General features: G+C 44.7%; 1 protein-coding gene and 2 long non-coding RNA genes across 4 annotated transcripts in view; 2 read left to right on the plus strand and 1 right to left on the minus strand.

Moving 5' to 3' along the window:
• Positions 1-5710: 5710 nt before the first annotated feature.
• Positions 5711-8949, minus strand: LOC131923426 (uncharacterized). The gene is made up of 3 exons (XR_009382611.1): positions 8656-8949; positions 7172-7241; positions 5711-7003 (listed from the first exon to the last, which is right to left on the minus strand). It is a non-coding gene; the product is annotated as an uncharacterized LOC131923426 (long non-coding RNA).
• A 773-nt stretch (positions 8950-9722) lies between these two features.
• LOC131923425 (uncharacterized) lies at positions 9723-13292 on the plus strand. The gene is made up of 3 exons (XR_009382610.1): positions 9723-9903; positions 11832-11927; positions 13046-13292. It is a non-coding gene; the product is annotated as an uncharacterized LOC131923425 (long non-coding RNA).
• A 2534-nt stretch (positions 13293-15826) lies between these two features.
• Atg16l1 (autophagy related 16 like 1) overlaps positions 15827-24507 on the plus strand; it is a 34958-nt gene continuing 26277 nt past the window's right edge. For both annotated transcript variants that reach the window (XM_059277988.1, XM_059277989.1), the window contains exons 1-2: positions 15827-16067; positions 20313-20406. In XM_059277988.1, coding sequence (XP_059133971.1) covers positions 15953-16067; positions 20313-20406 — 209 coding nt within the window. In that variant the 5' untranslated portion in view covers positions 15827-15952. The remainder of the gene's footprint in view (positions 16068-20312; positions 20407-24507) is intronic.

The following is a 24507-nucleotide window of genomic DNA, read 5'->3' on the forward strand; positions in this document are numbered from 1 at the left end:
ATATTGTCAGGCACCTAGGACGCAAGGCTATGGGCACACCTGTGAAGAATTATCTAGATAGGCTAACCTCCAGGCTTCCTCATGAGGAATTGTTTTGATTCCATTAATGGAGGTGGGAAGACCCAGCCTGAAAGTGGTTGATACAATTTCCTGGGCTAGGATCTTGGACGGCCTAAAAAGGAGAAAGCTAGCAAGCACTAACAGGTTTTCTGCCACCCCTCTCCCCCTAATAGGTTTCTCCACCTACACAGTAAGCCAGATCAAGCAGAATTGAAAAAGTATAACAACAGGTTTATTTGAGCAAAGCAACTCCCGGGAGGGTTCTCCAGTCCCAGAGGTCGAGGCCAGAGAAACCATGTCACCTCCCTTTCCAACTAAAACAGGGAGACTTTATAGGTTGCAGGTGAGGGGTGATGATGTGTCCACCACAAGCTGGGATTGTGCCCAAGTACAGTCAAAGGTTGAGTGCTTTAGGCAGGGACCTGGGCAGCTGGCAACTTCGGGGAGGAAGCTGCAGTGGCAGCCAAGAATTCAGAACTGGGCTTTTGGTACCTTTCCTTTGTTTGGAGACTCTCTGAGTGGGTGGGGGTTGAAGAGAGAAAGGGACAGGAATGGGGCTTTCTGGATCATGCAGGGGCAAGCTGGAGGTTCCAACCGAACAAGCGCCAGTATTTATTTCTCTCTGTGTATTGATTGTGGAGTCAGTGTGACAGTCACCTCACGCTCCTGTCACCACTACTCCCCCTCCATAATGGACTTTGCCCTTGAACTGTGAGCCAAAAGAAGGCTTCTTTCCTTAAGTTGCTTTGGCCACAGTATTTTATTATAACAACAGAGAAATAACTAACGCAGTCTCCAATGTATGTTGATGTGAGAGAGATCACTCTGGATCTGTCTGGGTGTTAGATCCTCACTCTGCAGAATCATACATAGGACCCAAGAAATAGTTCAAGGAGGTCAAAGTCTTCTAAAAGTCTGCTCTCCTCCCGATTCTGTACTACAGCAATAAATGTGGACACTAATTTCTATATATGTTGGCAAAGATGGCCAAACAGGGTCTTGCACATGCCAGACAAGTACTCTGCCACTAAATTATAGCCCCAGCCATCAGGCTGGGGTCTTATGTAGTCCAGGCTGGCTATGAACTCGCCATGTACTCAAGAATTACCTTGAACTTCTGATCTTCCTGCTTCCACCTCACCAGTGCTAGGATTATAGATGTGTGCCACCGTGTCTGTTTTAGGTAGTGTTAGGAGTCAAACCCAGGGCCCTGGGCATGCTAGGCAAGCAGTCTACCAGCTGAACTATATCCACAGCCCCTGAGTTTTCCTTTCTTTAAAAAGTTACATTTATTTTTTGGTCTGTTTGTGCACACACATGTACATGCTTGCAGGCACACACAAGTGCCACAACATATGTGTGGAGTCCGGAGGGATAGATTGTGGGAGTTGGTTCTCTCCTTCCATCCCTTCCACTGTGTGGGTCCTGGGCATCAAACTCAGGTCCTCAGGCTTAGTGGCAGATGTGTTTACCCATGGAGCCATCTTACCAGTAACTTGAAAGACAAACAGTCTTCATCCCAATCATCTCTCAAAATAAATAGGTTCATCTCTGTGCTGGAAAAAATCACACTCTAAAAAATATGAAATGTTTACAGCTGAATGACTTAGCATTGCTCTGATCTGCACTTGGACAGTCCTCTCCTACAGTGGGGTCTGTGTGCATTCTCTCAGAAGCACACAGGGAACTCAATGGGAAGCATACACAGACCGTGGTGGTCTCCTGCCTCTTCCTCCCTGAGAGAACCTCAATTTTGTTTGGATAGCACCCCAAAGCAAAACCCCACAATTTCTTACTCTCACACTTCTGTACCTGACTGGTCTCAGCTGAGTGCTTTTATCTGGAGAGTTCTCATGATGTTATAGTTGATGGCTGCCAGGGCTGGGTCATCCAAAGCTTTCTTAAGGTTCTTCACTCTCAAGTCTGAGGCCCCAGCTGTCATGGTAGCAATTGAGGACCACTGACCAAGCATCCCTCTTCCCTCCTCTCGTCAGCTCCAACATGAGTCTGTCTGGGGCTTCCTTATAGTCAGCTGTGTGTGGCAGATGTGTTAGAATTCCTAGCTACTCCCTCAGCTACATGAGTGCACATGTGCTGTCCAGCAGCCAAGCAAGAGTCATCCCAGGGCCTTACGTCCCACGTAATTTGCGTGCAGTGTGATCATGTAATCTATGTGCATGCATGGTGTAGCTAGGTAAGCTCATATGCGCATGTGCAGGGGGAAACCTTTTATAAAAAGCGGGTTCCATCTATCCCTCCTCTCTCCAAAGTCCTAAGCACCTCCTTCTGTTCCCTTCCCCTAACAAACTCTTATACTGGGCTTTGTTGTACCACGTGGCTTTACTCTCACGGTAAACAGCACCACTTAATGAATAACATTGTGCCACTTAATAACAAGATGGCTTCTTACAGGGGCAGAACTCTAAGGCTTCTATCACTAAGCCCTAAGAGGTATGCAGTACCATATCTTGTCAGTGATCTAGTGGTAGTCCAGACAGTCCAGGAAAAGACCACTGGGTTGCCATTGGGTGGGGTGGGGTGGGGGCGTTTGCTTTAGAACATTTGGTTTTCTCCTGGGCTGGGCTGGAGGGGCAAGTTGGACTCTCCTTGTAGTGAGTGTGGAGATAGTCTCCCTAGAGGTGAAGGGGGAACCTACCTACCAGGTGGGTTCTGGGGACTTAACTCAGGTAACCAAGCTTGGCAGGCCCTTTACCTGCTAAGCCTGCTTGACAGCTATATTTCCTTATAGCTCAAGGTCTGGAAATCACTAGCCAGAGTCAAATAGCTGATTGTCTTCTGGTAGTTCCCTGCCACCCACTTCTTGTCCAGACCATAAAGGCCGCTTCTTCTCCTTTCTAAAATAGAGTCCCCTAACTGAGGAAGTGGTTAGAATGGAGAGCGGTGAACAGCCGTAACTTTGTGAATTTAAGAAAATGGGAGGAGAGAGGGAGGGGGGAGAGAAGGAGAGGGAAGCTGAAAAAGAGAGGGATTGTGTAGTTGAGAGGGTGTTTTTTCCACCTATCAGAGTGTGAGCTAGTGGTTTACCCCCAAGGTCTAGGGCAGAGTAAGGCCCTTGACAGATCTCAAAGGTAGATTGCAAGAACTACAGAAGCCCCTCCTTAATCTCTTCCTCAAAGTGGACTTTGTAAGGGTGAGGCTAGGTTGCTTGAGCCTGCAGGAAAGGACAGTTAAACATTTTCTGAGATCCTATTGTGCTTCACAGGTACTATGATTTGGACGTGCCCCCAGAGTTCATGTGTTGGGAACTTTATAACCAGTGTGGCAGTGGGAAGAGGAACCTGCCTGCACTGAGTGGGTTGGTGCTATTATCGAGGGAGTGGGCCTCAATAAAGGGTGAGTCCACCCTTTCCCTCCCTCCCACAGCTTTCCCTCTACGAGGATCTTTGGCTGTACTACGGTGAGCTCAGAAGACCCTTGGCAGATACTGTGCCTCCATCTTGGGTAGTTCAGCCTACAAAACCATAAGCCAAATATGCTGTGGGATATCTATCTGTGTGTTGTGAATATGTGTTGCTCTGATTGGTTGATAAATAAAGCTGTATTGACCTATGGCAAGGCAGCTTAGAGGCAGGCTGGAAATACAAGCAGATAGAGAGGAAGAAGGAAGGCAGAAGGGAAGAGACATGAGCCAGCCGCCCAAGGAGCAACATGTAATGGGACACAAGTAAAGCCATGGAACATGTGGCAAAACATAGATTAAAGCCGGGCGGTGGTGGCGCACGCCTTTAATCCCAGCACTCGGGAGGCAGAGCCAGGCGGATCTCTGTGAGTTCGAGGCCAGCCTGGGCTACCAAGTGAGTTCCAGGAGAGGCGCAAAAAAAAAAAAAAATAAAAAAAAAATAAAAAAAAAAAAAGCTACACAGAGAAACCCTGTCTCGAAAAACCAAAAAAAAAAAAAACAAAAAAAAAAAAACAAAAAAAAAACATAGATTAATAGAAATGGGTTAATTTAAGTTATAAGAGCCAGCTAGCAAGAAGCCTGCCTTAGGTCATGCAATTGGTAATTAATATTAAGCCTCTGAATTATTATTGTATAAGCATCCACAGGACCACAGAGTAGGAGGAACACAGACCGTGGGGCCCAGGCAGGACCAGAGAAACCTTCTGACTACATAAATACATCTCTCTTCATTATCTACTTCCCCACCTATTATGCTCTGTTAGAGAGACAATATGCTGAGACAACATGCTAGGCCCTTTTGCCCTGGGAGGGACTGCCCACATTTTCAGGGGAACCAGGTCTGTACTTCCCTTTAGTTACTGGAGAAGCTGCTTGTCCTATACACTTTGACAAAATTAAGAAAGACGTGAAAGGGGCTGGAGAGATGGGTCAGCAGTTAAGAGCATGGCCACTCTTCAGAGGACTGGTGTTCAATTCCCAGCACCCACATGGCAGCTCACAACTGTCTGTAATCACAACTCCAGGAATTTCGACACCTTCACACAGACATACATGCAAGCAAAAACACCAGTGCACATAAAATAAAAAATAAAATAATTAAAAAAAAGAAAGATATGTAGAAATTTCCAAGGAATCTTTAGCTATGGGATGCTTGACAAGAGACTAAGGTGTGCACAGGGCTAGAAAATTTCTCTTATTGGAAAGAAGTTTGGGACAAAATGCTGACGAAATATTTCTATAGAGTAGAACAATACTCAGCTCTCATCAGAGAGACTTCTCATTGCAGCAGAGGGTACAAAGGGATCCACAGCTGGACAATGTGCAGAGAGTGAGAGACTTTGGAGCAGCCCAAAGAAGATGTCTCTATCATGTCTCCCCTCAAGGCTCAGTGATCTATGTGGAAGAAGAAGGGGAAAGATTCAAAAGCCAGAGGCTGGGGATGACTCCAGGGAGACAGTGCTTCCAGGCATACCAGGGCTGATACACACATGAACTCACAGAAACTGATTGCACCCACAAATGCACATCTACGCAGGTTCAAACCAGGCAAAACCCCAGCCTGGAGAAGGGGGAGTAGACATAGGGTCCCACCCCTAACCAGGAAGCTATTATTGATACCTGCTGGGAAAGGAAAAATCATTTTTCTCCAGTGGAGTGTCACAGGGAATTTCATCCACACTTCGGGGCAGGCTCTGGGGTAGTTGGGCAACACAAAGCAGACTCCATGCTTTTTTTTTTTTTTTTTTTTTTTTTTTTTTTAGGTTTTTCGAGACAGGGTTTCTCTGTGTAGCTTTGCACCTTTCCTGGACCTCGCTCTGTAGGCCAGGCTGGCCTCGAACTCACAAAGATCCGCCTGCCTCTGCCTCCCGAGTGCTGGGATTAAAGGCGTGCGCCACCACCGCCTGGCTCGCTTTTTTTTTATGTGCTTTTTGTTTTGTTTTATTTTGATATTGTTTGTCTTATTTGAATTTCTTCCCCTCCCCCCAACCCGCATAGTTTGATTTGATTTTTGGTGTTTTTTTTTTTTTTTTTTTTGAAAGAGAAAGAACATGAAGTTGGGTAGGTAAGGAGATGAAGAGGACCTGGGAGTAGTTGGAGAGGGGAAAGAATATGATCAAAATATATTGTATGAAAAAGAATGTTTTAATTAATTTTTTCCCAAGACAAGGTTCTCTGTGTATTCCTCACTGTCCTGGAACTTGCTCTGTAGACCAGACTGGCCTCAAACTCAGAGATCAGCCTACCACTGCCGAGTGCTGGGATTAAAGGCGTGTGCTACCACATCCAGCTAAATTAAAATTTTAAAAAATGGTCAGGACTAAGGGCTGGAGAGACAGCTCAGTGCTGGGTTCAATTCCCAGCACCCACATGGCAGCTCATAACTGCCTGTATGACCCTCACACAGACATATATGCAGGCAAAACATCGATGCACATAAAAATAAATAAATCACTTTTTAAAAATTTTTTTAAAAAATGGCTACATAAGTAACCATCATTGGCCTCATCCCTGGAGGAAGCTGTGTCCCTGGGAAGCTTTGTACTTGGGTACTGTTGTCAGATTTCGTCCATGTGACAGATACCTGAAACCATTTAAGGAAGGTAAGCTTTATTTTCAGATTGGGATTTCAGGCCTCGATGGCACAGGGGTTTTGACAGAGCTGTGACGCTCACATCAAGGAGCCAAGTATGTGCCTGCACTGTCTGGCCTCCTCCTCCTCCTGCAAAACACTGCTTATTCCATCCAAGCCCCCAGCTTATTGGACAGTGCCACCCATATTCAAGGCAGGTCTTTATAAACCCCTCATGGACACACTCCATGTTGTTCTTTGCTAATCTAGGCATCTCTCAATCCAATCAAGCTGACAGTCAAGTGTGTGTGTGTGTGGGGGGGGGTTACTTCTAGTATATGTGTGCATGTGGTACATGCAGGCACACATGTGTATGCGGTCATACATGTGTATGGCTAGAGGTCAACCTTGGGTGTCACATTCTTCACCTAATTTTTCAAGACAAGGGCTCTTGGTGACCCTGGAGCTCACACTATGGCAGTTCTGGTTGGGAAATGAACTTCAGGATCCACTTGTCTCTTTCTGCTCCTATCCCTAACCCTAGTTCTTGCGTTTTAGACACCCAGTATTTCCAGCTTTTTTGCATAGACTGTAGGGTTACAAACTCTGATAGATCCTCAAGCTTAAGTGTCAGAACTCGACTGAGTTACTTCCCCTGCCCAACAGTCAAGAGTAACTGCCACATTAGGCATTCTAATTTGCAAAGCAGATCAACAAATTGCTGTCTCAACTCTGAGTCTTATTAAAGACAAAAATGTCAACTTGACCGCTAAACAAAGAACCATATCTCATGGCCTATGATATTTCATTATTCGTTTGTTGAATCTTCTGCTGCTGCACTTTCTGGCTCTGCCACATGAGAGTGCGGTGTTGGTGAGACACCCTGCAGAGCTATAAATATCTCATGACTCATTTGAACAGCCCGTTTTGAAATGGTGTCCCTTCATTTGCTGTTTAGGAAGAAAAGAAAAAAAATAGTTTCAACATATGGCATCGACAGTATTTTCTAATATTCTAAGTTATTCTCATCTTTCTAATTATAACTTTTAGTTTACAATTTTTTAAAAAATCAGTGTCTTACCAGCAAATACTATCATTTAAAACAGAATTGAACTTACTCAAAATTCATGTGATCTCAGCTTCAGAAACTCCTGAGTTTTGGGCAGGGCTGACTCCTCACACCATGTGCTAGAGAGAAGAACAGCTGGTCAACCTTTGGTCATCACTTGCAAGTGGGAAGGACTGACTTAATGATTGCCATGGTGTCTGCCTAGCTCTGGGCTTGCCTACTGTAGGCGACAGATAAGAAGAAGAACTCAACGTAATCCGGATCGTGCATGTAACCAGGAAGGAAGAGGCTGTTACTAAAAGGAGGAGGGCTGGGCAGCCCAAGCAGAAGACATGCTCTACAAGTCCCTTCTGGGAACTCCCTGGACCTCTCCAAATCCACCCTCAAGGAAGATTGGCCTATCTTCTTGCCACAATGGTTGTTAGGCAGGGGCACCTGCTGGTCCATCCAAGTCCTTTCCTGTGAATTAAGAGTGGAGCTCACAGATGAAGCTCTATTAGGGGAGCCATTGATCCACCATAAGGATGGCAGGACTGGGTAACAAAAAGAGTAGGACACAGGCCAAGGGGAGGGAAGCAGGAAGTTTAGGCGGAAAAGGATGCCAAGGGCTAAATATCCTGATTATCCTGTATCTAGGTGGCAGGGATTCCTGAGGGCTGGCCACATTCCTGCTTCACAGCACCCCGAATCCAGATGATTGTCTCTTGTTCATATTAAGGTAGTCATATTGCACATATATCTACCACTGGCCATGAGAAGCATTTCAGCACTTTATACTAACTCAACCCAAAACAAACAACTAAGAACTTGTCTTACAGTTAAAGTAGTGAGATTTGACATCAGTCTTCCTGGCTATATCTGAGCTCTGTCACTTACCAAGTACCTCTTTATGCCTGTCTCCTCATCTGTAAAAATGACATATTAATAGTTATTTGGACCACAATGTTGTGAGGGAAAAAAAGTTGGTTCTTAGAAAATAGTGCCTGGTGTGCAAAAATCACCCAACAAAATTCACAGTAGGCAAAAGCAACAGTGATTAAGAGAAATATAATTTCCTTTAAGATTAAAGAAACTGAGATTCCCCTGCCCTGCTAAGAATCACAGTCCCAACTTGTTCGAATTAAAGTGTGGAGGGGGCTGGGAAGATGACTCACTGGTTAAAAGCACTTGCTTCTCTTGCAAACGACCTGGATTCAGTTCCTAGCACCCACATGGTGGCTCACGACTATTTGTAACTTCTGTCCTAGGGGATCCAATGCTATCTTCTGACCTCCAAGGGCACCAGGCACACACATGGTGCACATATATACATGCAGGCAAACCACTCATACACATCAAATAAATAAATCTAAAAATGAAAGGAGCAGCTGCACCTGTGAAATCCTTCAGCCAGTGTTCCAGATGCTAGGCTGCCAGCATACAGAGGAGAAAACAAGAACCCCTCTAAGGGGGCTGCATGTCATCAAGTGCTGGTAATGCCACCTTGGCCAGTTTTTAGATATACAATCTGCAAGTCAAGGCATGGTTACACACCTGTCATCCCAGAACTTGAAGGCAGACACATGAGGAATGCAAGTCCTAGGTCAGCCTGAGCTACAGATTGAGACTCTGTCTCAGCAGCAACAACAGACAAGTGTGCAGTCTGCCAACAGAATGTGGACACAAGCTTCAGGGGTTCAACGAAGAATTCTTCACAATGAAAATGTCTTGCATTGTGCAAGCATCTGCAAAATCGGTAGCACTAAAGGCAACACAAGGAAAGAGAGGGAGTGAGAAAGCCAAGTGAGATGCCTGTGAGGGAGTCCCATTGTTGACATGGAGGTGGGGTGGGGGGCTGTCCTGGTGTGATGCATGTAAGGGAGTCCCATTGTTGACATGGAGGTGGGGTGGGGAGCTGTCCTGGTGTGATACCTGTGAGGGAGTCCCATTGTTGACACGGAGGTGGGGTGGGGGGCTGTCCTGGTGTGATACCTGTGAGGGAGTCCCATTGTTGACATGGAGGTGGGATGGGGGCTGTCCTGGTGTAATGCCTGTGAGGGAGTCCCATTGTTGACATGGAGGTGGGGTGGGGGGCTGTCCTGGTGTGTCTGAAACCCTGTGTAAGTTGGTTTCTTGACAATCATTAGGTTTCCCTAATACCCACCAAAGGTAATATGGTAACACAGTTCCCCTTCATCTGGCTCCATTTGGGGAGATATATTTTGAGGGAGAGTTGAAAAGAAATGGAAATAAGATGAAGAATTAAAATACAGAGACTTCCAGATATGGTGGTACATAGTTCTAGTCCCAGCACTCAGGAGGCAGAGACAGGCGGATCTCTGTGAGTTTGAGGCCAGTCTGGTCTACAGGGTGAGTTCCAGGATAGCCAGGGATATACAAAGAAACCCTGTCTTGAAAAACCAAAATTGAATGAATGAATGAATGAATGATAAATAAATAAATAAAATTGAGGTACATGCCACCACTGCCTGGCAGGACTGTGTTTTTTAGAAGAGAGAATAAAAGCGAGAGGAATAAAAGGGAACAGAACAGTATGGAAGCTCTAGGAACTTACTGCCATCATGTGTTCTATTCCATACATAATATAGAATCAGGTCTGCTCTGGAGAGAGTTCCTGGAGGCCAGGACCCACGCTGGGATGTCTTTATCCTCCTGGAGCTGCTCACCCCTAAGGACTGAACTATTTTCATTTGCTGGTTAAAAGACAAAGGAAATCAAGGCAACAGAAAGAGCAAGGAAAACAGCATCGGAGGTCAAAGCTGATCTCCTCTGGGTTGGAGGGTAGGTGATGGACCACATGGATAAGATCAGGCACCAGGGCGATCACTGTCCTGGCATGACAGTCATTTTTATCTTCATCAGAAGCAGCTGTGGCTACTTGTGAGCATCCTTCAGGACTGGACCTGTTGGCACCCTCTCATAGAATGAGGGGGAGGGTGAAGTCCTCAGACCCTCACCAGAGTCTCAGGCACTCCCTCACACAGCCCCCTGCCAGCTATATGCAGTTCTGCCCCAGATGTACATGAACTTGGGAGGTGATACACAGAGTGCATACAGTATGGAAGAGTAACTGGAAGGGATCTTCATTTAGACAGCTATGGGGAAGTAATCCTTATGGGGACTTTCCAGAAGTCATTGTTTTTGGTAATATAACTGTTTTAGGATCATCTACACTCCTGTATCTCCTCATCCGTGCTCTGTAAAGCAAGCCCAATAAACTCACTGAGTTGGGTCTTGGTGGAATCATCACTGTGGTCTGTCATTGGTACCCTATCTGGGGAGTAGCCACTTGTTCATGTCTGCCTGGGAAAAGTCACCCAACATAGGCTTAGGGTAAGAATCTCCTGGAAGGTGTCAGCAGCAGAAATGACACCACTGAAAATCCATTATGCAAAAGCAGGCGGTGCTTTGTCTCAGGGAAAGCAGACTTTCCACAAAGTGCCTTGGTAAATGACGCTCCTTCCACTCCCGTGAGCAAATCTGTGCTGATTATTATGTTGCTTCAAGAGCTGGGAGATATTTCATGTTCTGCTTACATCCATTATGAGCAGTCAGAATCCATTTCACACATGCTGCTTCCCAGCAAAGCATGCTGAATCCTGCAGACACTCGTTATTTACCAGAACAGAGAAAAATCTCTTTAGATCTGTTATCAGCCACTGGTAGATTCTGACAGCCTCATTTCCTGCTGATTTCTGTTACTAATCTCTGGTCCATTTGTTTCCCTTAGAGCCTGTAAATGCATGAAGGCCTCCTCAACACTGCCTGCTGGCTAACTGTCAGGATGCTGCAAATTACTGGCTAATTTGCAGATGAATTACAGATTATTTAAATTTATTCTCTAGCCCTGTATGGTGGCACATGCCTTTAATCTCAGCACTCAGGAGGTACAGGCAGCCTGATCTCTGCAAATTTGGGGTCAGTTTGCTCAACATGGCAACTTCCAGAACAGCAGAACTGTATATATATATATATATATATATATATATATATATATATATATATATATATATAGTGAGACCCTGTTTCTAAAGACAAAAATAAAATAAAATATAATATAATAATATTCATTTGCTCAATGAGTTCCAGCGAGCTGTAATGCTAGCTGGACAAGAGACTAGCTAGGTAAGTGAGTGGTTAAGAGCACAGTACTGGCATTCAGCTGCCTGTATCTGAACCCAGGTCTAACCAGGTTTCTTCAGGCAAGCACCTTTCTGGGTCTCAGATTAATCATCTGTAAATAAGGGTGACAATGCTAACTCTAGTTAATGATAGCCGAGTAGTGTTATTATGTGAAATAAATGAGTTCTAATAAGTGAGATGCTCAGAAGACTGCGTAGCTTACAGTCCTGCAGAAGTATTCCTGCTCACGCTGTTGTCCACAGAGCTGAGCATGCTGCCAAACAGTTGGTTTCATCAATAACTACATGGTCACTTGTCGAACCTTTTTCTAGCATATATGGTACATATATGATGTCTACCAATCAGAGAATGCACAGAAGGTACTGTGGTGGTTTGAATAGGAATGGCCCCCATAGATTCATATATTTGAATGCTTGGTCCTTACCGAGTGTCAATATTTGACAGGGATTAGGTGTGGCCTTGCTGGAGTAGGTGTGGTCTTGTTGGAGGAAGTGTGTCACTGGGGGGTGGGCTTTGGGGTTTTAAATGCTCAAGCCAGGGCTAGTGTCTCTCCTTGCTGCCTTCAGATCAAAATGTAGAACTCTCAGCTCCTCCAGCACCATGTCTGCCTGCATGCCGCCATGCTCCCCACCATGATGATAACGGACTAAACCTCTGAAAGTGTAAGCAAGCCCCATTTAAATGCTTTCCTTTCTAAGAGTTGTGACCATGGTGTCTCTTTACAGTAATAGAACAGTGACTTAGACAGGTACATAGATAAACAAAGACACCGGATGCTTGGAAAGGCTGAGATAGGACCAGGAGTATGAGTCCAGCTGTAGCCACATAGTGAGTCTGAGCCAGCCTGGGCTACATGAAACAGAAATGGGGGTGAGGGGAGATACCAGCATTGCAAGTATAATGCCCCAAGATAATATTGTTAATATTGTTGTATTCTTCCTTCACTAAACTGTTTGCTGACCACCTGCTACTTCAAAACTTTCATGTCTTTGCTGAACAAGTAATAATAAGCAAAAAATACACAGGGCTCTTGTCTCATGGAACTTACAGATGAGTCGGGGAGGTCAGGCCTCCATCAAGCAATGACACAAATACGTGTGAAACTCCAAGTGCAACAAATGCTATGAGGAGATGTACACTTGGAAGAAGGAGATCCGACCTGGTTGCTAAGAACTGTTCTCTGTGAAGAAGCGGCTACTGAGCATCAAATCCAAGAAATCAGAATGGAGGAGTGTGCCCAGTGTGCTGCAGAGGGAGGGAGCACAGTAATAGAAGGAAGGATGGCTCAGGGTGATTCAGGGTGTGCTAGCCAGGGCTGTGATTAGGAAAGAGGATGGAGCAAAGCTTATTGCACTTAGTTTAGTATTATCCTTCATCCAACAAGTATCAATAGTGTCTGAGGAGTTAGGAATACTTCTTTTAAACAAGTAAGATCTGTGCCATAATACTGCTTTTACTATGAGCAATTGACAGTGAATCTACAATTACTTAGCCAATCTCTTAGGGTTGGAAAAACCATCTCTAACTTTACACTTTATTATTAGCAATGCTATGACAAACATTTTCACATATGGTCACGCGTCAAAATATTATTTGACATACTTCCAAGTGGATGCTGGCTGGGCAAACTAGTAAAAATATCAACACTATTTTAATTATACTCCTGTCAGAAAATTATCATGGTTAGTTGTCAAGTTTTGATGCCATGGTCTTTTGCAGTTGACGTTGGAGATATTCCTGGTGATTTTCAGGACTTGTTTCTTCATTTCCTTCCCTGTAGGAGGAAATCGTCTACATCTCTGATTCCCCTGGATCCTTTCAATGCCTCCAGAGTGATGGGTAATGGAGTGTCCTTACTACAGTTCTAGAAACTGACTGTCCTCAGCTCCATGTTTGTTCTGTTCCAAAGATTTCTTACCTGTTTATGAAGGATCTTATTAGAAGATTCTCTGACATTCCTTCCCCCTCTGTGACCTCTGACTTCATGTGATTCCATTACATTTAAATTACATTTTATTTACTTCTTGTATGTGCACATGCATGTGTGTTGTGTATGTGTGTGTGCATGGGTGCCCATATGTGTATGTATGGTAAGAAGACAACTGGCAGGAGTCAATTATCTCCTTCCACTGTGTGGGTCCCGGGAGTTGAACTCAGGTCATCAGCCTTGGCAACAGTTGCCCTTACCTACCGAGCCATTTTATTGGCCCTGTTACAACTTTACTAACATGTTAAAGGCAATGTATTCACTAGTCTGTTCAAGATAATGATGTTCAGACACTTCTACTTTGACCCAAGTTTTCTGTTCTATTGACCTTGTCAACCAAAGCCATCTTTTCAAGGATCTGGGCATCATTGGTTTCTCCCATCCAAATTCTACTAGTATTAGATTGCCTTATGAGGCTCCTAGGAGTCTAATAATGGACACAGACACTGATTCACTATTCACACTTTTTATTAGCTCTTGTTTTCATCCATCCCCTTCGCCGGTGGTGGTGGGGGTGTTTCTAAGGTCAGTGGTTCTGGGCACAGGGACACGTGACTTTATATAGTCTCAGATACTCTAGAAACAGATACAAGAATTTTGGGTAGAAGGCAACCTGAGGAGAGAATCTGGGAGAAGGGGGTCCTAGAAGACAGCTTAATCCCTGCTCCTAACTTTATACAGCTTAAGAAAATTGTGAAACCATGGCACAACTTTATAAATAAAACTTCAATTTGCTTTCTTTTTTTTTTTTTTTTTTCCTAGACAAGGTTTCTCTGTGTAGTTCTGGATGTCCTGAAACTCACTCTGTAAACCAGACTGGCCTCCAACTCACAGAGATCTGCCTGCCTCTGCCTCCTGGGTGCTGGGATTAAAGGTGTGTGCCATCACCACCTGGCTAAACTTCAATGTTCTTTTTTTTTTTTTTTTTAAGATTTATTTATTATGTATACAACATGTATGACTACAGGCCAGAAGAGGGCACCAGATCTCATTACAGATGGTTGTGAGCCATCATGTGGTTGCTGGGAATTGAACTCAGGACCTCTGGAAGGGTAGTCAGTGCTCTTAACCTCTGAGCCATCAATGTTCTTAACAGAGAGCCAAGAGATCATTTCTGGGAGCTTGAACAGTCTCAAAAAGGAGCTAGGTATGAAACAACTGTCTTAGGTTTTTATTTTTTGGTTTATTGAGACAGGTAGCCTTGACTGTCCTGGAACTCACCATGAAGACCAGGTGGGCCTTAAACTCACAATGATCCACCTGCCTCTGCCTCCCGAGTGAGCCATCAAGCCTAGCCTTTAGTTTGTTTGCTAATCAAGAAAACACTGCACACACTTGCCTACAGGCCAATCTTATGGAGACATTTCCTCAGTGGAGATTCCCTCTTCCCAGATTGTGTCAGGTTAAAAGAAAACAAAACACACAATTAGCGCAGCTCCAGAGAGCTATAGCAGTAATTTGGTATCTGTGTCTCCTAATGAGCAAAATTCTCCATGTGCTTAAATGTCCTTGAGCTTGCATATATCTCTCCTAGCTAATCAAAAACTAAGGCTCCAAGGTGTTTTCTTATGTATGTATGTACATGTATGTATGTATTCACAAAAGATCTGCACGCCTCCAGCTCCTACCTTGTGGGCTTTTCTGGGAAAATCAGAAGAAATACCCTAAAAGGGTGAACTAGTCCACCATGAGGGAAAAGGGACGGGAGGGGGAAAGGGATGGGAGGGGAAAGGGGACGCCTTACTCCATGAATTATGCTACCCACCTCCTTTTCATAAAATGGCAATAAAGCCCTCAACAGAGACACCTTTGAAACAACCCACTCCTCTCTCTCTTTAGCGCGTTTGCTTTGCTAAACTACTGTTTAACTGTGTCTCTCAAATGATTTCTTTCCTTTGAGAACATAGGAACCAAAAGACTGGAAGGATGGTTTGAGCCCAGGGGTTTGAGACTACCCTGGGAGGCACACACACATGCGCAAAGTCAGTCACCTGCCCCACAGTACAGCAGCTTGACGTTGGGTAGGACTTGGAGGGGCATGGTCGTCTATTTAAAGACAGACTTGCCAGGCAGCTGAGACATAAATTACATTGTATAGCTTTTCACAATCCTTTTAAGTACCATTACTGTTCCTATGCTACAGGTTAGGCGACTAAACGCTTAGGGAGGCTGTCATTCAACTTACTCAACGTTCAGTTACTAGGAGGGCAGTGGCCCCCACTTCTGAGCTGAAATGAGGAAAAAGGAGACGGACCAAGAAAGAAAATATAAATATATATAAATATTTATACAAATAAATAAATATATAGGTATGTATCAAAGAAAACAGACACCAGCAGACAAAATACCCCGATCCTGTCTCCTTCTGCGCAGCCAGGGCGCCCCACAGCGGCAGCGTCTCATCACCGACGCTTCCGGCTTCAAGATTGCGTCATTGGAGAGCGTCCCGCGACGTCTCCGGCCGCGAGCTTGCGCGGGGCCTACGACGTCTGGCAGCGAGGCGGGCCTTCCGGCCTTCTCTAAAATCATTTCCTGCAGGGAACCGGAAAATCATCCCGGATAGCCTCAGGGGTACCCTGTGAGTGGAGGTGAGCTTCCGGCGCCGGTTCCCGTGCGCCCGCGGCTCGCTGCACGCTGCAGCCTGCGGTCCCCAGTGTCGGCGCGGATCGGCGGCCTTGAGGCGCCGGGGCGGCGTTCGGCATGTCGTCGGGCCTGCGCGCCGCAGACTTGCCCCGCTGGAAGCGCCACATCGCGGAGGAACTGAGGCGCCGGGACCGGCTGCAGAGGCTGGCGTTCGAAGAGATCATCCTGCAGTGTGAGCCGCGCACGCGGGCCCGGGGCGGGGAGTGGGGCGGCGCGGCCGCGGGAACCCCAGGCCGAGCCCCGGCTCCGCCCGCGCGCATGGCGGCCTCGGCGGGGACCTTGGGCCCTCACACCCCAGCCCCTTTCAGCGCTTGCCTTCCTTCTTTGACTTAAACCTCGGGTGGGACCGTGAAGGGTTCCGCTCCCACTTTCTTTCCACAGGCATCGTTTGTGGTTGTAAATCTCGACAGTCCACTTGGTGCTGATGCACTTAGGTAGTTAGGCTCCCGAAACATCCTGGTTAGGTGATCAAGTTCGAGACACACATTGACTTTAAGCCGTAACTTGAGAGGTTAACGTTCTCTTCGCAGTGCTGTGGAACGAGTGGCCTTTGATTTCTCAGGCTTCTCCATATTTTTTGTGCACATTTTGAATCTTATGGTTTGTCCGTTGGTTGGATCATAGCCTTTGCTATTATTGAAAGTCTTAGGTGAGGGAAGAAGTGGTTTTCTTCGCCTCTTTTTACGACTTTAAGGATCAAAAGTATCTTTTGTATTCGTAAGGCACGTCTCACGAGCATTTTCGTGCTTCGTGTTCTCAATTTTGCCAGTCTGACATTTGAGCGAAGAAATTGTCACTCTTCGGTTCTAAGGTCCCATCTGCTTCAAATCAGTGGTTTCTAAGCTTACCTACACATTAGAATCAAATGGGGATCTTTTGAAAAATATTTGAAAATCAAAGACACCTCCGACTAATTAAGCCAGCATAAATGGCAGAACATAATTATCAGTTGTAATGCTTCCTAAAGGATTTTGATTTGCACACAAGTTTGAGCACTTTGTTAAGTAATTGGCATGTATTATTTCATCTTAAATTCTACGAAGCACCAAGTCCAACAATGATTAAGTAACATCTTTCGAGTTGCCATGTGGATTAATGGCGGGGCTGGGATTCGGTTTTAGACACTTTTGCATTTGCTCTTGTTGGATCTCCTGAAATGGCCCTTCTCTTCCACTGCACTTAGCCTCTTTAAAAGGTGAGGAGAAAGAGGGTGCTGTGTCTCTGCAGTATTGAGTCCTGGTACTCTGGGAGAGCAACGGAGAGCTATTTTTCTCTAGCATAGGAAGCCGCTTCTTACTCAAAGTGTGTTTCCCTGACAAATTTTATGGGTTCAGTTCTTTAAAAGATAATGTACTTCGGAGCTGGAGAGATGGCTCAATGGTTAAGAGCACTGGCTGCTCTTGTAGAGGACCTGGGCTCAAGTCCCAGCTCTCATGGTAGCTCACAACTGTTTGTAAGCTCAGTCCCAGGGGATCCGATGCCTTCCTCTGGCCTCCATGGGCACCAGGCATAAATGCAGCTCACAGATGTATACATTCAGGCAAAAACCTATACACAAAAAATAAATAAAAGGGTTTGTTTGTTTGTTTGTTTGTTTTAAAAAGAAGATAATATACTTCAAAGTCAAATTGTGTTGGAGGCCTCACTAGCTCCTTACTGACCTTTTCGTTTTTCTGGTTTGATGTGTCTTTAAAGTGGGGGTGGGGGGAGATTTGCCCTGCCTGCTTCATAAAAGCAGTATAGTGTGTATAAGGGCTTTAAAAGCCATCTGTATGATAAAACATTGTCAGGTGCAAATAATCTCAGACACAAATTGAACCCTTTTTTGTTTGTTTGTTTTTGTTTTTGTTTTTGTTTTTGTTTTTCTTCGAGACAGGGTTTCTCTATGTGTTGTTTTTGTGACAGTCCTGGATCTCGCTCTGTAGACCAGGCTGGCCTTGAACTCACAGAGATTCGCCTGGCTCTGCCTCCCGAGTGCTGGGACCAAAGGTGTGTGCCACTACTGCCTGGTGTGAATTATTTTTTAATTTCAAAACTGGATGTCCTGCTGGTAGGAGAGGGTAGAACTGTCTGAACAATCAGATTTTGGTTGTGAGCCTAGCCTTTAACGGCTGAGCCATGTCTCCAGCCCAAGAGGGGGAGTATTTTAAATAATGAGGATTCCAAGTTCTTGAGCTGAGATGAATTTCAGGTTCTTAAATAATGCTGTCTACTTAGAGCAGGGGAAGCTGGAATGTCCAACAGCAGCCATAGAAGACAAGACATTTCTTATAGACTGGAGGGTGGGATCTCTGAGCTTGCTAGTTAGTGAAGGCAGCAAATAGAATATAAAGGTGGAGTTTAGGAGGCTAATCCTGTTGTCCCACCCTACCTTGGGCTGTTATATACTAGTGTTTGTCAGTTTAGGGGAGGTACTGGATATGATCCTACTGAAAGACTCTATCTTTAAGTCAGACAAGTTAAGTAATGGCTGCTCGGGGCCCAAGAGAAGTGAAAACAGTATGAGAGACCTGGAGCAGGTTGGACAGACACCCTTTGCTTGCTCAATTCTTCTTTATAGGCCAGGGCATTGGGCATAGCTTTTCCAGTTTGACTGTGACCTCGTTCATTCTAGCCTTCTCAAGCCAGTCAGTCCCGACCATCCACCTGTGTTTCCTGTGTAGTGTCTGTCTGAGTCTGAAGAGAAGCATGAAAAGAGGCCTTGGGTAGGGATAGGTTTACTTACCTAACCTTCTCTGTGGGAGAAAAGAACCTCTATGAAAGAGCCCTCTTAAATGTGTTGTGTCCTTTAAAAGACCTACCTACCCTTATCACAGGGTGTCTGTCTGTGGTGGAACTAAATGGCACCAGATTTTAAACCCCTCTTTTTATCATGCTAGCCAAGGAACCACTTCTTCCTAAAGTTCATCAAACATAAGAAAACGTTTCCTGGACTTCCATTTTCAAGGAGAAGTGGGACGGCCATTGCATCTGTGGCCATCGTGTCTGGCCTCTGTTGTTTTGATCTGTAACTGTCCTCCTTCAGAGTTCTACCAAGTTCCCATGGTCAGTTTCTTGTTCTGCTTGGTGAGGTTGGAAATTAGAAGGTGGCGCTTTATTTTTTGAGACTGGGTCTCTTTGTAACCCAGACTAGCCTCCAACCCAGATCCTCTTTAGCCGACCGAGTGCTGAGGTGAGAGGCATTGCCCCGACTCAGAGCTGTCCTATGATGTGCTCAGCTGTGTCTCCTGTTTGTCCCCTACCACAAGAAAATGTTCAAATTACCAAGTGAGAAATTGTTTTCTTTTGGCAGTGCTTTGGCCTCCAGCCCAGAGACTTCAGCGTGCTAGACTAGTATCCCGGGAAAGAGTCTTAGACTTCATCATCTCGCCTCTCAGTTGTGTTTTGCATAGCTCTGCATTAGTGGACTGACCATGTTTCCTTTCTGTTAGTTTGCTTTTTGTTATAGGACTGTAGGCTCTGACCTTTTGTGGAAGGATCACCCCCATTTCTGCCCCTTGGGAGCCCCTCAATCAGACCTTATTGGACTGTGCCTTTTGTTCCCAGCTATATCTTTCAAGCCCTGTCTGGTCTTTTGAATTTCTTTACTGTTTACTGTCTCATGGGCAGAAAGAACTTGTTTTATTGCCAAAGTCTTTCCTACGGTGTTCTGACACAAACCTCCATCCGATTGTGTGAGCAAGAAGCCTCACAGTGGACTTGACATTTTTCTAATTCAGATTTTTTCATGTTGCTGCCTGCTTTTACAGTCTCTTATTTCATCATTGCTAGTAAGAAGTCTAAATATTTCAACTCACACCTTTAATCCCAGCACTCGGGAGGCAGAGGCAGGTGGAGTTTGAAAACAGCCTAGTCTACAAAGCAAGTTCCAGAACAGCCAGGGCTACACAGGGAAACCCTGTCTCAAAAAAACCAGCAAGTAAATAAATAAATAAAGTCGAAATATTTCATCCTTTTTTTTTTTTCTTTTCCTGTGTTGGGCTCTAACCTTTCTTTCCAACCCACTAGACTTTCTGCTTTTCCCAGTATCCTGATCTAAAAATTATTTAAATTCATCAATACAGTTAAGTTCTGTAATACCCAGCATTTCATTTTGCTGTGATGCATGGTATTTTGTTCCTACTCCTAAGCAGAAAACAATAACCTTGGAGATGGGAAACAATTATAGCTGTCTCTGTAGTGGTCATCCTTGCAGGTGTGTGTCTGTGGTGTCTGTAATTGGGCTTCACAAGCTTAGGCCAAGAAGCATCCGAGGAGTTGAGTTTTAGATTGCTGTAACATGTAACCAAGCCTACTGCAGACATAGTCTGCCACCTAATAATGATGACGCATGACGCATCTGGTACTTTTTTGGTCCCAAGCTTTGTAAGATATATGCATGGTGTAATAATAGCTTTTTTTCTTTTTATATATATAGATACCAAGTTGCTGGAAAAGTCAGATCTTCATTCAGTATTGGCCCAGAAACTGCAAGCTGAAAAGCATGACATACCAAATAGGCACGAGATAAGGTATTCTGGAACAGACTTTTATTGTACACTTGATTTGAAGCTGTCTTAGTGTTCTCTTTCATGCTTGCTTATCTATCTATCTATCTATCTATCTATCTATCTATCTAATATTTTTTATCTATCTATCTATCTATCTATCTATCTCTTATTTTTGAGCCAAGGCCCCACACTATAGCCCAGGCTAGTCTTGAGCTTGTAAGCCATCCTTCTTCAGCCTCCCAGATGCTGGGCAAGCCCCCTGCTCAGTCAGCTCTTTTAAAAGCAAACACGTGTTTTCTAGCCTAGTTTTTCTCAGTTCCCTTCAAATAAAAACTCATAAAACGTGTAAAGTGGTTGTTCAAAAGATACATATACACACACACACACACACACACACACACACACACACACACCCCTAGAAACTTATCATTACAGTATTATCAGGTTGAGAAACTTTTCAAGGCCTGTTCACATGGTACCAATCTCATTCTCTCTTCTAAGCCACTGGGTTTTACTTTTTGAATAATCAGAAACAAGGGCTAGGTCTGGTGTTGCACACTTGTAATTCTAGCACTTGGGAGGCAGAGGCAGGCAGATTTCTGAGTTCAAAGCCAGACTGATCTGCATATCAGGTTCCAGGATAGCCAAGGCAGCATAGTGTGACCCAGCCTTTACTCACAAAAAAAGGTGAGTAATCAGAAAGAACTGGGTTCCTGAGTAGTCTTCCAGAGCCTTGTTAAAACAGGATTAGCTTGCAAATAAACACAGATTTTTTTTTTATTATAGTACTGGTCTGTTTGATCCTTTTTAGCCTGGTGTTTTCAGCTTTAGCTTGTGAAATCAAATTAGCAGGTTGCAACAGGTTTTTATTTTTCTTTCAAGAACTAGATTGGAAAAGTAGCAGTATTTGTTCATGGGAAAGGTAAGTTGATAAATACTCATGCATGTTCATGTGGGATGTTTGATTTGTTTACTGGGCCTTCGTGAAAAGCCATACTCTAGTGCAAATGGAGTGCAGAGTCTTTCCGTCCTCTCCATTCTGTCTATGATGTTTGCATAGCTGGTGGCTGATGGAAATAGTACCCGTTATTAATCAAAAATTTATACTCTTTGCATGTTGACACCTACAGTTGTTAAAAACAAGTTAACTAATTTAAGGTTTTAAAAACAAAACCAGAAGCTGGGCAGTGGTGGCGCATGTCCTTTAATCCTAGCCTGGTCTACAGAGTGAGTGCCAGGAAAGGCTACACAGAGAAACCCTGTCTCTAAATAAATAAATCTTGATGGGTGTGGCCTACCGTTTACTTCTGCCTGTAAATGCATCTTCCATGTAGCCTTCTGTCCATCTGGGAAGTGACAGGGTGGGAAAATCCTAGAGAATACATGGCTCTGCCCAGCTTGTATTCTGTCTTTGACTTGATCACAGTTCAGGAGATCCTGCCAGTGTGACCTGAAGAGACTTCTGTAGTGTTTAAGGTATTAGTTATAATGATTTGATTAATTACAGGAAATGTGGTTTTACCTTGTTCATTTAAGTTCATTCAGTTATAAGATTATATTTCTGTCTGGGTAATTGCTTTGGTTTCTCGAGACAGGGTTTCTCTGTGTAGCCCTCGCTGTCCTGGAACTCACTCTGTAGACCAGGCTGATCTCAAACTCAGAGATCTGCCTGCCTCTGCCTGCTGAGTGCTAGGATTAAAGACGTGTGACAGCAGGAGAGCTAGTCTGGTAAGCTCTTGGTGACTGTCCTAATTAGATTTCTATTTCTGTCATAAAGACTATGATTTTATATCCCACTCACAGTCCATCATTGAGGGAAGCTGGCATACATACTCAGGCAGAGCAGGAAGCTGGAGGCAGCAGCTGCAGCAGAGGCCATGGAGGAACCCTACTCCTCCTGGCTCACTCAGCTTGTTTTTTCAGACACCCCAGGACCGCCTGCCCAGGGTTGGCACCGCTCCCGGTGGGCTGGGCCCTCCCACATAATCACTAATCAAGAAAATGCCCATAGCCGGGCGGTGGTGGCGCACGCCTTTAATCCCAGCACTCGGGAGGCAGAGGCAGGCGGATCTTTGTGAGTTCGAGGCCAGCCTGGTCTCCAAAGCGAGTTCCAGGAAAGGCGCAAAGCTACACAGAGAAACCCTGTCTCGAAAAGAAAAAAAAAAAAAAAAGAAAGAAAAAAAAAAAAAAAGAAAATGCCCATAGATTTGCCTACAGGCTAATCTAATGGGGCCTGTTTTCAGTTGAAGTTTTATCTTCTCAAATGGTCCTAGCTTGGGTCAAGTTGCTGAAAACAATCAGCACAGTGACTATATTCCTGTATCATCAACAAATTGATTTGTTTGGGAGGGTATTGTAAATACAGACAGACAGTTCTTTGAATTTTACTAGTGTAGTAATTTTACTGGAAGTCTGTCTTTTCCCACAAACATCCATAATGAGCCAGTCCTCCCGACTGCCTTGTTCCCATTAACGATGTCCTTTCCACAAGTTGTCTGGGGTTCCTTTTCCCTAAATATCTTTTCCCTCCCATGTCCACTCTCTCAGCCAGGCTTTTGGGTCTTTATTTACCTCAGGCTTGTGATTCTGTCCAGTGGCTTACACTTATTTTGCTACCACTTTTTATTCCTGAACTATGGCTTGAGTCTCTTTCACTTTAAACTTGTGACTGTAGTGTGTCTAGACATTCGAGATACAAAGGTGAGCGTTAAGAGTCTGCTTTGTGGGGACAGAAGCTAAGCCAGAGACCAGCACAAAGGGTGTTTGCTGGAAATGTGTTGAGTGTTCACAGAAGGTATTTTGTTTTGTTGTGAGGAGGAGGAAGTCACTGGTCCCAGAGCAGGGGGGTCCTTCTTGCCTTGTTCCTAGCAGTTCTGACGGGTGCTGTGTCTGTCTGTCTGTCCGTAAGGCCCTGCAGCCTGCTGTTCTTGTCTGCAGTTAGCATCCTAGGAAGTTACTCTCGTTACAGCCTGTTACTCTTTTCCACCCCTCCCCACCCTGTGGGAGGAATGACTTGGTTTTCTTACTCTTTCATTTCAGGAGTCTTTCTTTTGAATGCTAGTTCGTAGGTTAGAAGGAGTGTGTTTGATGCTTTGCATAGCCCATGCTGCTGCATTTGGAGAAAGACTTGGTGAAATACTTTCTGATCACTCAAAGTCATTAAGAATGGTTTTGTATAGAGTATTCTACTGTTTTGACTGCTGCTATCTACGTCTTGGGCTAAGATTAGGGACATACCAGTTGTCTAAAGGGTGAGATGGATGAATATTTATGCTTAGATATATGATAAAAATCCAAGTAGAAGTAGAAGTTTGAATTGTGAGGTGTTATTTAACCCTGGCTGTCCTGGAACTTAGTGTGTAGACCAGGCTGGCTTCCAACTCACAGAGGTCCTCCTGCCTCTGCTGGGATTAAAGGCTCTCACCACCCGCTCAGTTTATTCTGCTCTTTGTCATCACCCCTCCCCCCTTTTCCATTGTAGCCTAAATCTTAAGGAGCCGGCTCTTCTCTCTCCCTCTAAGCGTGGATGTTCTAGTCAGTGTCCAGCCTCTTCCTTTTTTCCTGTTTCCTTTCCAGATTAGAGTCACCTACTAATATGCAACTGTAGCTCTTGCCAAGACCCTCCCCTTGAACCTTGAACCATAAATCTTCAGTTGTTGTCAGCCAAAATTTTGTAGAATCTCTGCAATAAAAGTGTTTATTAGTCCATTGCAGATGCTGGCCACAAACTAAAGAGCCAGATCCTGGGACCCTGGGCCTTCTCCTGGGAGCAGGGCTGGATAGCCCTGGTAAAAGTGTGTCGTCACCACACCCAATCAGAACTGTTGGCAGTGTTGTTTGTTTTCCCCTGAGCTTTGGAGAAGAAACCTTTGATAGGACTTCCTAGAGGAGAAATGGTTACTTCTGGATCTGTTTGGGTTTGAGTCCAGATACTGAACAGGGTTTAGTGGCCGTAGAGGTCTGCTGTGATAGGATTTAAGTCTGGGTTTCCACATAGTTTGTTTTGGCCACAGCTGTTAAATGATTGACTTCTTTCTGCCCCTCCACCGTTCCGCCTTTGTAATTTAGAGCCTCTCGCTGTTTCTCAACATAGTGCTGTTTCTGAGACACTACCAAAAATCT

This window comes from Peromyscus eremicus, chromosome 13 (assembly GCF_949786415.1).
Source record: "Peromyscus eremicus chromosome 13, PerEre_H2_v1, whole genome shotgun sequence".
Lineage (NCBI taxonomy): Eukaryota > Metazoa > Chordata > Mammalia > Rodentia > Cricetidae > Peromyscus > Peromyscus eremicus.